At 34.6% G+C, this 13,695-nt stretch overlaps 1 protein-coding gene across 3 annotated transcripts in view; it reads left to right on the forward strand.

Moving 5' to 3' along the window:
* The window catches only part of SGK3 (serum/glucocorticoid regulated kinase family member 3), a 35,954-nt gene extending 23,065 nt beyond the window's left edge, over positions 1–12,889 (forward strand). For all 3 annotated transcript variants that reach the window (XM_070747873.1, XM_070747872.1, XM_070747874.1), the window contains exons 6-18: positions 636–711; positions 3,032–3,119; positions 4,567–4,616; positions 5,240–5,297; positions 6,270–6,353; positions 6,434–6,565; positions 7,061–7,173; positions 7,345–7,381; positions 7,483–7,569; positions 8,149–8,244; positions 9,530–9,685; positions 10,813–10,902; positions 11,887–12,889. In XM_070747873.1, coding sequence (XP_070603974.1) covers positions 636–711; positions 3,032–3,119; positions 4,567–4,616; positions 5,240–5,297; positions 6,270–6,353; positions 6,434–6,565; positions 7,061–7,173; positions 7,345–7,381; positions 7,483–7,569; positions 8,149–8,244; positions 9,530–9,685; positions 10,813–10,902; positions 11,887–12,057 — 1,238 coding nt within the window. In that variant the 3' untranslated portion in view covers positions 12,058–12,889. The remainder of the gene's footprint in view (positions 1–635; positions 712–3,031; positions 3,120–4,566; positions 4,617–5,239; positions 5,298–6,269; positions 6,354–6,433; positions 6,566–7,060; positions 7,174–7,344; positions 7,382–7,482; positions 7,570–8,148; positions 8,245–9,529; positions 9,686–10,812; positions 10,903–11,886) is intronic.
* Positions 12,890–13,695: the final 806 nt, after the last annotated feature.

Raw genomic sequence — 13,695 nt, forward strand, 5'->3', positions numbered from 1 at the left:
CTTCCCTGAGGCCCCGAGTGCAAAAAACCCACCCAGAGGACAAACCAGAAGCGAAACAAGCAAACAGGAAGTTTGGAAAATAGACTTCTGGTTTGCCCGTTGTGCTGTTTTTCACACTCCGAGGCTTCAGGAAGCTTCCCTGAAGGCTCAAAAGTGCAAAATGGGCACAACGGGCAAACTGGAAGCCTGTGCACATGCGTGGGGGTAGGGGGAATTTTGTGCATGTGGAACATGGGTATACATGCATGGGGAAGGGAATGGGTGTGGGCACAGGCATGCATGCTAGCACACGCTCACACACCCTTTCGGCACTCGAACCAAAGCAGGTTCGCCATCATGATATAGTGTTTCTTGCTTGAGCAGGGGTCGGACTCGTTTTCTGTTAGCCTACTATTCTGATACAATTTTTTTAAAAAAATAAAAGGTCTATTTATTATTTAATCTAATCTGTTTTACCTGTCTACTGGTATTTATGGGATGCTGGAGAGCAGCCCTGATTGCACATACAAGAGCAACTTTTTTCCCCTATTTTTAAATGATGTAATCTAAGAAATCTATATACTGTATTTAAATGTATATATTTAAATTTTGAAACAGGCATTCTAATATCTGATCTTTTCTCATTTGTTTTTCAGATTTTATTAAACAAAGAAGAGCAGGATTGGATGAATTCACTCAGAATTTAGTTCGACAGCCTGAGCTTTGCAATCAGTAAGTGGAGCTTTGTTTTACCCTCAAGAGAATAAAATTATATGGTAAACTATATACTGGAAACCACAATCCACATGTACCTTCTAAGTGATATACAGGTAGTTCTCAACTTACAACCATTCCTTTAGCAATCATTCAAAGTTACAACAGGAGTGGAAAAATTGACAACCGGTATTCAGTTAAAACCATCTTAGTGTCCCCATGGTCACACGATCAAAATTCAGGTGCTTGGCAATGGGCATGTACGTACGATGGTTGCAGCATCCTGGCATCATGTGATCACCATTCACAACATTCCCAGCCAACTTCCAACAAGCAAAGTCATTGGAGGAAGCTGAATTTGCTTAATAACCATGTGATTCATTTAACTGTAATGATTTGCTTAACAATCATGACCAAAAAAGTTGTAAAATTGGGCCCAACTCGCTTAACAACTGCTTTGCTTAACAATAAAAATTCTGGTCCCAATTGTGATGGTAAGTCATGGACTACTTATCTTGTAAGAAAATATCTATAACTTTTGATTACCAGATGCTGCACAAAATGACATGGAAAGTGATCACCAAGACATGCTTTTGGCGGGTCAAGGTTAGAGTTCTCAGATGTGGTGTTCAATATTTTTTTTAAACCACTGGAGAATTATTGCAGAATTGTTGCTAAAATCATTACTTAAGCCTTTAATAATAGATAGCCTGAGCCTATCCTTTGATTCATACAGAGGTAAAGTTTGAGCTTTTCTGATTGAAGGAATTTATGGCTGATTAAAATAATTCTTCTGAATAATTCTTCCATAACTTATGACCAGTCACTTAACAATTATTTGCTATGACCAGTTGATTAGCAGTCATTCAAAATTAAAACGGTCCCCCTACCTCAAAAGCTGTTTATGACCCAGATTCAAAATTGCGATATCTGGAGGTCCCTTGGTCGCATTGCTGCACTGTAGCTGTTCGACAGCTGGCTCACATTTACAGACTTTGGCAGCATTTCATGATCACATGCCCATGATTTACAGTGTTTTTGCTGGAAATTGCCATCTACTTCAATTATTAAAAATCAACCCGTTGCAAACAATGGGTTCATTTAATGACAGGGTTTCACTTAACTACTGTCTCATTCAATTTACAACACCACATTGACTTAACGGTTGCTACAAGAAATGTTAAGAAAAGTCATAAAATTAGGTTTGGTCATTGAATTACCTGCTTTACAACTTTCACAACAACACCCAAAATTGTGGACTCAATCGTGGTCATAAGTTGAGGACTAGCTGTACTGGTGGCTCAATGAAGACTAATAAGTTTGGCAGTTAAAATTAGATAGAAAGTCGAGCTAAGCACTATGGCCCTAAGGGTTGGGGATTCCTGTGGTAGGTGATGTCCTGTCCACAAGGTAAGTAAGAGTAGTTCAGATTCAGATTCTACTTATCCCATGGTTGTGTTTCCTCTGGAATACATAACTAGGGGTAAAGAGGTTGGCAGCTTTACTGCTGGTTTACTATGGCTTATCCAATTTCCAATTTTTTTGGAAAATGTTTGGATTGTTAATTCTTTTGAAAATATTTTTAATTGATCAAATTTCTGATACTTTCATTCATATATAATTGTGGTAGTGATTTTTAATGTTAATACAAAATTTAACACATTTAAAGTTAAAAATGACAACAATATTAAAAGTGTTATAATGGAAATTATTTCTTCCTGGTGGTATTCGCAAGTGATCTATTTAGTATACAGTGTTCCCTCGATTTTCGCGGGTTCGAATGACATCATATGTCATCGCCAAACTAATAATTTTTGCAAATAAATAACAAAAAAAATAATTATTGTTAATTAATAATTATGTTTATATATATCAGGATCACTAAGTGTCATATTCAATGGTGAGTACCAGTAATAATGGTGAGTAAATGGTTGTTAAGGGAATGGGAAATGGTAATTTAGGGGTTTAAAGTGTTAAGGGATGGCTTGTGATACTGTCCATATCCAAAAATGGTGTATTTACTTCTGCATCTCTACTTCGCAGAAATTCGAGTTTCGTGGACGGTCTCGGAATGCATCCCCCGTGGAAATCGAGGGAACACTGTATATTGTATCAATGGAAATGGAAATATTATCTTAATTAGCTCTGATGTAATTTACTTAATTTTCTGTTTGATTTCAGTTTTCAGCTATTCATGATCATAATTTATTTTTTGTTTTGTTATATTTATTTTATTTATTTATTTAATTGGATTTGTATGCCACCCCTCTCCGAGTGTGTTATTCACATTGAAAAATATAATAAAGCATTATATAATCAGTTAAATTATCTTTCCTAGTCCAGATGTAAGATCATTTCTTCACATGGACAATCCAAAGCACCAATATGATCCATTTGAAGATGAGGATGAAAGAAACAGTCAAAAGGTAAACTATTTGGGGGGGGGGGCATTCTATGCTTAAATTACAGAAGTTATTTTATTTCATCAACCCTACTGGCCTTTTCAAATGTCTCTCTTGATTTATATTTCAGTGGAATATAATAGTAGCCTCACAATGTTGCTATTTCACATTATTCAAATTTTGGAGTCCTTTACGAGTATTCCTAAACTATTTTTAAAATACACCTAATCACTCGGAAGATTTTGGTGAAGATGCCAATTCTTATATCAGTAAGCATAGGTTTTTGAATCTTTGCACTTCCATCAATGAAATTACAAGAACATCTACAATACTTTGTAATAGAAGAAAATATGTAAGAACATCCTTAGTGTAGTGTGAAATGGAGGGAGTAGGGTGAAAAATATATAGATATAATCAGTCAGTCTCTGACCCAGGCATTTGTTCTGTTTTCTTTGATGGGGTTGACAGTCTATGGGTCATATTGATCCTTGTCATTCTTTTTTTTTCCTACCTCAGAGTCCTGCAGTATTGTACTGATGAAATTCGATAGCAGAATGGCAAAAATAAATCTATAAAATAGATTTATTAATTTTATTTTATTTATTGATTAGAGTTGAAAGGGACCTTGCAGGTCATCAAGTCCAACCCCCTGCTCAAGCAGGAAGCCCTACACCTCCCCAGCCAGATGGCAGTCCAATCTCCTCGTGAATATGTCGAGAGTTGGAGCGTTCACAACCTTGCTGGCAGGCCGTTCCATTGGTTGATCACTCTAACCGTCAGGAAGTTCTTCCTTATTTCCAGGTTGAATCTCTCCTTGGTCAGCTTCCATCCGCTGTTCCTCGTCTGGCCTACTGGTGCCATGGAAAATAGTGTGACCCCCTCCTCTCCATGGCAACCCCTTAAGTACCTGTATACTGCTATCATGTCCCCCTTAGATGTCTTAAACATCTAGAAAGATTAATCCTATCAGTTGTACTTTTAAAATCTTTTAAAGAGTCTGGAAATTTTGATCTCAACAAAAGCTGTAGATATAGTAAGAACATGTCTAAAAGATACACAGAATTCCAAATACCTTTTCAGACTTTAGTTTTTAATCACTAAGTTTCCTTTTCAATCTCAAAGCCGTTTATGAAAACAAGGTGGATTTTCTTTTGGACAGCACACAAAAATATGTGGGGAACGCAGACTTTGCTCCTAAACATAGAAATCTGCCTGAGAAACATTTTTTTTTAAAGGAATTTATACTCAGTGGTGTCAGGAATGTCTCTGTAGTGATAAGGATTACAGTCATTAACCTTTGTCCTTTTAAACACAAAGTTACAAGAAAGATCCCCCCCCCCAAAAAAAAAGAATACTTGAACATACTACAATGCAATCTGAAATCTGAAATGTTACGATTAGACTATTTTTAACTAATGAATTATCTATAAACTTGATTTGAGTTTAATTTGTAATTTTTATTTTTAAACAGATAATTTCTACCTCACAGAACATCAACTTGGGACCATCTGGAAATCCTCAGTAGGTTTTGGTTAAATACAAATTAGTCTTTGCAGTTACTTTGTTAAAGCGGAGCGATAGGATGGGGGCTGGTTTATGGGCAGGTTTAGGAAGAAATTGTTGTAATTTGGAACGAAGAGAATACAGTATTGTCTTGCAAGTTATTAAGTACAAATAAAAAAGGGGAGAAAGGATGAATTTGTGGAAAGTCAGTAAAAGAAATAGTGATGTGGAGGATAATGAGAATGCACATGCATAAAATAGGAATATTATGTAGAATAATTGGTGCTCTAGAACAGTGTTTCCCAACCTTGGCCACTTGAAGATATCTGGACTTCAACTCCCAGAATTCCCCAGCCAGCGAATGCTGGCTGGGGAATTCTGGGAGTTGAAGTCCAGATATCTTCAAGTGGCCAAGGTTGGGAAACACTGATCTAGATGATTGAAATATCGCAGATATGTGATTGTTAAATTTAACTCTGATGGAGAGCACAGTAAACACTGAAGCAATCATTATTGGAGATGGGGGGGAAATAAATCTAGGAAGATAGGAAGAATATGTGGCATGATTGCCATTCAACTATTAAATAGCTACCTTTTATCATTTTGATTACCTTTTTTTCTTTATCCTGAAACTACTCCAGTGCTAAACCAACAGACTTTGACTTCCTGAAAGTTATTGGGAAGGGTAGCTTTGGTAAGGTAAGTTTCCTTTTATTATTATATACTCTTTGCTCATACCACTCCATTTGAACATTTTTTTAAATTTTATAAGTGGGATATATCTTTTTGTTGATGATATAAAAAGAAAACTTTTCGAAATCTAAGATGTATGCCTTAGACCAGTGTTTTTCAATCAGTGTGCCGAGACATGGTCAGGTGTGCCGCGAAGCTCAGAGAGAGAAAGAAAACAAGAGTGAGAGAGAGAGAGAAAGAATGCAAGAGAGAGAGAAAGAAAGAGAGAGAGAGAGAGAAAGCAAGAGAGAGAAAGAGAAAGAAAAAGAAAGAGACAAAAAGAAAACAAGAGAGAGAGAAAGAAAGAGAGAGAGAGAGAGAGAAAGCAAGACAGAGAAAGCAAGAGAGAGAAAAAGAAAATGAGAGAAAGAAGGAAAGAAAAAAAAGAAAGAAAGAGAGAGAGAGAAAGAAAGCAAGGGAGAGAGCAAGAGATAGAGAGAAAGAAAGAGAGAGAGAGAGAAAGAGAGGGAGGGAAGGTGGGAGAGAGAAAGACAGAGGGAGGGAGGGAGGGAGGGAGAAAAAGAGCAAAAAAGAGGAAGGAAGGAAGAGAGAAAGAAAGAAAGAGGGATGAAGAGAGAGAAAAAAAAGAAGGGAGAGAAAGCAGGAGGAAGAGAGAAATAGAGCAAAAGGGAGGAAGAGAGAAAAAAAATTTGTCCAAACTTTTTTTAGCCGCGCCCCCCCCCCCCCCCCCCAATGTGCCCCAGGATTTTGTAAATGTAAAAAATGTGCCGCAGCTCAAAAAAGATTGAAAATCATTGCCTTAGACATCAGAGACCCCAGTTTCAATCTCTGCAATCTCAAGGGTGATTTAAAAAAATTAGAAGTAATCTAATATCACTGCATTATCTCTCTATGGTTGCTACTTGTCAGAAGAGGGGGGGGGGATACTTTAATTCTTCAACAGGACGGAGCATATTTTCTATGAAAATTCTTCTTTAGGTTCTTCTTGCAAAACGAAAATCAGATGGAAAGTTCTATGCTGTAAAAGTGCTGCAGAAGAAAATTGTCCTAAACAGGAAAGAGGTAAAAGGAAAGAGATTTTGTTTTTCCTTCCAATTAAAAAAAAATTCCTATTTACTTATTGACCCTTCATTTCCTCACAGCAAAAACATATCATGGCTGAACGCAATGTGCTCTTGAAAAATGTGAAACATCCATTCTTAGTTGGGTTGCATTATTCATTCCAAACGACAGAGAAGCTGTACTTTGTCCTGGATTTTGTTAATGGAGGAGAGGTAGGTATATTTTTCAATCTTTATATAGTAGTCAAATATCATCAATGTTGGCCTGCAGTTTAAGAGAAATTGTAGTACCCAATTGTAGTGGCTCAACATAAATTGATTCCCATTGCAAATATCAATTCATTTGCTAGCGTGCTACTGTAAATGGAATATTTAGTGTAAAAAGTATATTCATGATTTCTATTAACCAGAAGTTAATGAAATATGGATAGCATTCACAAATAATTTGAAACCAAAATCTTTAAAATCATGGTTGTTGGTTGTGATTATGTGTGAACTACACCATTGTAGTAGTTTTTGTAGCAATTGCAGCTGTAGCTTGCCAAGGCTACAGTTGTGAAAAAATAAGGAAATGATTAAAAGGAAGGATGTGAATAATTATGTTTTTTCATTGTTTTGATAGCTGTTGATAGACAATTGCAGAATATGTTAATCTTATTACTAAGAATAACACTATTTTCTTTTAACCGGCTCCATGCATATTTACAGCTCTTCTTTCACTTACAAAAAGAACGCACCTTTCCTGAACACAGAGCCAAATTTTATGCTGCTGAAATAGCCAGTGCACTGGGCTACTTGCACTCCATACAAATTGTATACAGGTAATGACTTAGACTAAAAGGGAAAAGGAAATGTCATCCTATACTAATATATGTTTACTTTTTTCATTTTATTATTTGTTGGTTTATTTCTTATTAATAGTTACACAAGAGCATGATTCTTGAAAGAGATTTTATTTACAGTGAATTTCCTTCTTTCTCATTAATGCCCAGGGATCTGAAGCCAGAAAATATTCTCCTAGATTCATTGGTAGGCTGTAAATATTTCTTTTTATTTCCAAGAAATTTTAAATAAATGCAATCACTAAAATTCTTCATTGTTTGACAGTAGGTTTTTAATTTTCAATGCAGGGGCACGTTGTCTTAACAGATTTTGGACTCTGTAAAGAAGGAATTTCTACTTCAGAGACTACTGCAACATTTTGTGGAACTCCAGAGGTAAGTTAATTTACTTGCACATTCTCTCTTCTCTCTTTCTCAAGATGACCATCGGGATGCTAGATAAGGTGCTTAAAAAAATTATGGAAAATAGTAATCAAACTTAGCCAACAGTTCCTCAAAAATGTATTGTAGCAGTGTTATCTAATTATCAATATCATAAGAAAGTTACAGACATAATTTCCCTTAGATTTGTATGGCACTTCATCATGTCCTGATTCAAATGAGTGGATCTCTCCCCTCCCCCCCACCCCCAAGCTTTGAGCTAGAGTGGTTATCAAGGTCATTGCAAGATTTAGAAGAATTAAGTTTTGGGTTGACTTTTATTTACATAAAATATTTATATGACTGCCCATCTGAAAATACAACTCTGAGAAACTTAACAGCAGTAATAAAACCACAAACCATAAAATCATAAAAGCAAAGTAAGCTTCAAAATATCAATTGTTTTTGATAATAACATATATCTAAGACATCGATTTTGATTTCTGTTAAATAGTTGAGAGTCATAAACCTGTGCTTAGCACCAAAAGGATTTGTGCCTCTTAGTGATTGGTTGAAGCTATTTTTCCCTTACAGTACCTGGCTCCAGAGGTAATCCGAAAACAACCCTATGATAACACTGTAGACTGGTGGTGTCTTGGAGCTGTTTTGTATGAAATGCTGTATGGTCTGGTAGGTAATCGCATGTTTCAAACTGCATACCTGATTCAATACCTAAAAATATATACTAGATACTAAAAGGAAATAACGGGTCACCATATATCTTAGCTCTTGCTGTTGGAATAGGATATTGATCAAAATGATCCTTATTCTGATCTAGTAGAATTAAGTTCACAATGAACTTATCGTAAGTTTAATTAAGCTTAAATTAACTTTTAATTTTGATATGAAAATATTAAAAACATAAAAATATCTACAATGTGTATGTGCAAATAGACTGCTTTATTCCCAGCCAAGTCTTGTGGTTTAGTCATTCGCTTCTGATGTTCTCTCAATTTCCTGGCTGTAGTGGAACAGATTATGTCACCAAGCATAAAAGAATAAACAGCTGAAATAGCAGTGCTAGTATTTGCTCCTAAAGTGAATGAAATAATTTAGAAAAAGCTGACAGTATGTAGGAGATTTCTAAAATCTTTTCACTTATCTTTTCATTCCTCATTGATAATAGGATAGCATAGATCATTTTTGGTTTTTGTAGTAACTATATTAAACTGTACATTTTTGGTCTTTAGGAAAATGCCTGTTTCTTTCTACCACCAGACTTTGCTTCCTATCTCAGTTATAAAATATTTTGGTCTCATCAATAAAGATATGTACAATAATTTTGAGTGAGAATATCACTCAATCGTGTCACAAGCCATTTTGTTTAAATACATTCTTTAAAAATGCAACAGGATTTTGATCTGAGATCATGTGTTGGAAAAATAGCAGTTATTGCCAATTAGAATGAAGCTATTTTCTTCCTATTGTCCACAGAATCAATATTTCTTACCAGTCCATGGTGTTCTTTTATTTTATACAATGGACCTATTTTTACACCATGATATTCATCAACAATATTTATTTTCCTAAATTTTTAGATTAGGTTATCTTTAGGATCTGGAATCAAATTTGAAACTAAAATATCTTCTAGATCCTATAGAGAAATTAAGTATTCAATTTAAATGATCCCTAATCCTAGGTACTAAGAAGTTCTTATGGCAATTTAGAAACTGTTCTGTTGCATGAGTACCAAGCAAATTCTAAAATGATGGCTCAAGTCCTAAAACAAATCATCTTTCATATCTTTATGATATGCACTTATTAAGCAATATGTTCTCTTCAGTGTTTCTCTGTGAACTTTAAGGGTGAATATTCTGAAGCATGGGTGATTGTTGTAATATCGCTCTCTCCTTATATTTCTTAAACAAGTACACAATTAGCTTTCTTCTGTTATCTTTTCTTAAAATCTCTCCAGCCACCTTTTTACTGCCGTGATATTGCTGAGATGTATGAAAACATTCTTCATAAACCTCTCCGTTTAAGACCAGGTGTCAGTCTTACAGCTTGGTCTATTCTGGAAGAACTCTTGGAGAAGGAAAGACAGCACAGACTTGGATCTAAAGAAGACTTTGTATGTACAATATCTGATTTTAAATCAAGTAGTAAATAAAAAAAACATTTTTAAAAATTATTTTGTTACTATGTGAAATGCAAATATCTGTTCCTTTTTAAAAATATTATAGGTGATCTGAAAATTTTAAATAAACAAATTTGGGTACTACATTTCATTCCAGCATACATAATATATTTGTTTCTTAAATTTATTTTGCGTTTTACTACAAGGTTTTACTACAAGGTGACTTTTACTACAAGGTGACTCTAATCTTCATTGGGACTTAAGCATAACTAATTTTCTTTGAATCAAAAGTTAAACAGCATAAGGTGTTTATGTGGATTTTTAAAAAATAAACAATTTATAGAATGTTGCCCATCTTCATTACAATTGTGTTTTATATAGATGCACAGCCTTTATGGTACTGAATTTCATATATATGCTTAGAGTTTTTATAAACTCCATAGGATAGGTTGACATTATCCATTTTAGGGAGTTAGCCCTAGCCCAAGGCAAGGAGAAGACTCAAGCCTTCTAGGAGAGTTGGGAGAGAGGGAAGGCCTGCGAGCTAGTAGGCCTCCCTAGCTAGCTAAGATCTCCCATCTTGTGACAGGTTTCGATGTGCCAATGGGCCTAGCCAACTTGCAGCTCTCTTGGAATTGTATGGGCAGGTGAGCTACCAAGTTACCAAAGTTCCTGTTCTAAATTTATCTATTTTAAGAATAAACTAAGCAATTTCTAAAATTGAAATTATACAGTGAACAGAAAATTACACGAGAGAGCATTAAAGTACATTATTGTAAGACAATTATGTCCATCATAGCCTTCTTTTTTATACTCTGGCATTGTTGGTAATGAATAGCACCTCAGGACAATTTACATTTACAGAGTATTAGAAGCACAGTTCATTTTAAGGATACACGATTCTGCCCCGTAACTTCAAAAATTAAGCTCTATGTGTTAATACACTCTCACCAAAATGTTTTATATCATACATAGGAAATTCAGCACAAGGTACATAATCTTTTGGAACCTGAGTTTAATCAAAACAGGAATATTTGTTAACTTTGTGTGAATAATAGCAGTTTTTTTATATATTTAAGACAAATTAAATAACTTATATTAATCTCCATTTTGTATTTCAGATTGAAATTCAAAGGCATCCCTTCTTTGAATCTGTCAGTTGGAATGACCTCTTACAAAAAAAAATTCCACCACCATTTAATCCTAATGTGGTAGGTCCAATTCCTACTATCTTATTCATTATGTCATCATAGCTAGGATGAAGGAACAAAATCAGGAAAGGATGAATGGAAATGAACATAGTATTGCATAATTGCAACCAATTCGTATTCTTTGATTGTTGCATAATCTCTAGAAACTAACTGTCTATGTCTATGTATAGTAGTATATTATATGGTGCATATTAGACTGTATGGTGCATGTTAGACTGTATCCAGTTATAATAGAATCAGAATGAATGAATTCCTGTTTCCTTTCTCCACTGCCTTCAGGGCAGAGGGAATAATTGGAAATCTCATTGTTCAAGTGTAGGATTCACTGCTTAACAAGGTAGACTATAGCACTAATGGCGAAGCTATGGCACGAGTGCCATAGGTGGCATGTGGAGCCATATCTGCTGGCACGTGAGCCCTTGCCGTAGTTCAGCTACAAATTGCATGTGTATGCTGGCCAGCTAATTTTGACATGCACAGAGGCTCTGTCATGGTATTTTTGGCTTCCAGAGAGCCTCTGGCAGGATGGGGAGGATGGTTTTACCCTCCCTCTGCTCCAAGGAAGCCTTTGGAGCCTGGGGAGGGCAAAACACAAGCCTATTGGGGCCACCAGAAGTTAGGAAACAGGACATTTCTAGCATCCAGAGGGCCTGCAGGTGGTGGGGAAAGCTGTTTTCGCCCTCCCCAGGTATTGAATTATGGGTGTGGGCACTCGTGCATGTACACTCTTTTGGCACCCAAGGAAAAAAAGTTTTGCCATCACTGGACTATAGTATCTGTGGATGCTAAATCTGTAGATGCTAAACTCTGAGTCTTTGGAGAGGGCTGGCATACAAATCTAATTTATTATTATTATTATTATTATTATTATTATTATTATTATTATTATTTTGTTGAAAAAATCTTTAAAATCATTTTAAATGGGTAATATATGGAAATATAGGTCGCTTCCTTGCAATATTTTACATTTGCTTTATTTTCTAGTTTGGTCCAGATGACATCAGGAATTTTGATGCAACATTTACAGAAGAAATGGTACCCTGCTCCGTTTGCATTTCTTCTGATTATAATATTGTAAATGCTAGTGTACTGGAAGCAGATGATGCATTCATTGGATTTTCTTATGCACCACCTTCCGAAGACTTATTTCATTAAGCTGAAGATTGGAACATTGGAAACTATCTCTAGAGGAGTGATGAAATTATTTGATTATGAACAGTTTCTGAAATATATGCTAAAAGTGCCTCACTTGATCTGCTGAAGAACAAATGTTTTCTGCTGTATTACAAGGATAATGGGCATTTTGCATTCAATTTTTAGACTGTTAAACATGCTGCACAAAAATATTTTTTAAAATGCATTTAAGTAAAAGTTCCTAACCTTGAAATTTTTAAAACAAAGATAATAGCTGTTTTTCATTCACTTTACATTAACCTATCTATATCAGCTATATTTATGATCAGCACACCCATTTAATGGGCTTTGTAATATATTGAATTTCTATGCTTGAAATACTAATAATTGAAATGCAATTATTTTGGTAAACTTCTGTATAAAAATAAGCTTAACTACCATTTGTTTACTTAACTGGCAATAACCATACTAGTTTACTAACTAGGAAGATATACAGTAATGTATACAATATCACTTGGTTTAATGTAAACTTGTGCCGCTATAAATCATGATGGGCATACAAATGAAGTCATTTATCACTTCACAAGTACTTGATTCATTCCAGTTACAAACAGGAATGTATTTTCTAAGTTAAATAATGGTGGAACAAACTATCGTTTAATATTTGTTTACAACACATCTCACAATAACCATTTTTCCTCTTCTTGTAGAAGAAGCTGTCTTTCTCTTCATGAAATATAAATTTAAGCATCACTGTACATCCATTTGTAGAAGTGAAACACTTTCCTTCTATGGTGAAAGCTAATATATTATAATTTGATTATATTAAAACATTATTTCCTTGTTATCTGTATTTTAATTTCAGTTTCTTTTTGTTTCTCAAACACTTGTACAGTTTGCTCCAAAATTATGTACTAATTTCGGGCATGCATGCACATTTATCCCAGTATACTTCGTGATTTGAGGATGTGGGAATGAGCTTCAAAACAGTTTCTTTGCGAAATTTGAATAGTTAATACTTTTTTCTTGGCTTTAACAGCCTCTAAAATTTTTCTTTGAATATAAATCAAATTTTTGTTTTACAAATTATTTTCACTTTAAAATATAAAGATGTTTTTCTTTGGTTTAGTTGTCCCATTCAAAGTAAAAGGATAAAAAAGTATTTGAGACAATCAACATAAATTGTAATATTGTCACTGTTTATTTTTCTCACTAAAAATAGAACTAATATTGACTAAGAAAATGCAAGTAATCATATCTTTAAAATACATATTAAATATATATTTAAGTTAATAAAAATAAGATGTGTTATTTCAGGAAATCTAATTTCAATAACACTAAAAAAAATGATAACTTGTGAAGATGTTTAACAAGATGTATATACCCTCTATTATTACACTGATTAACAGCCTGACTGTAGCAAACAAAATGCAGATAGTCAGATAGTCATATGCCCAAAATTTCTGTTGTTAAGTGAGTTTTGTCCCATTTTATAACCTTTCTTATCATAGTTAATTAAACCACTACAGATGTTAAGTTATTAACACAGTTGTTAAGTGAATCTGGCTTTTCCATTGACTTTGCTTGTCAGAAGGTCACAAAAGGTGACCATACAACCTTGGGACACTATGACTGTCATAAATATGAGTCAATTTACCA

This window comes from Erythrolamprus reginae, chromosome 3 (assembly GCF_031021105.1).
Source record: "Erythrolamprus reginae isolate rEryReg1 chromosome 3, rEryReg1.hap1, whole genome shotgun sequence".
Classification (NCBI taxonomy): Eukaryota; Metazoa; Chordata; class Lepidosauria; order Squamata; family Dipsadidae; genus Erythrolamprus; species Erythrolamprus reginae.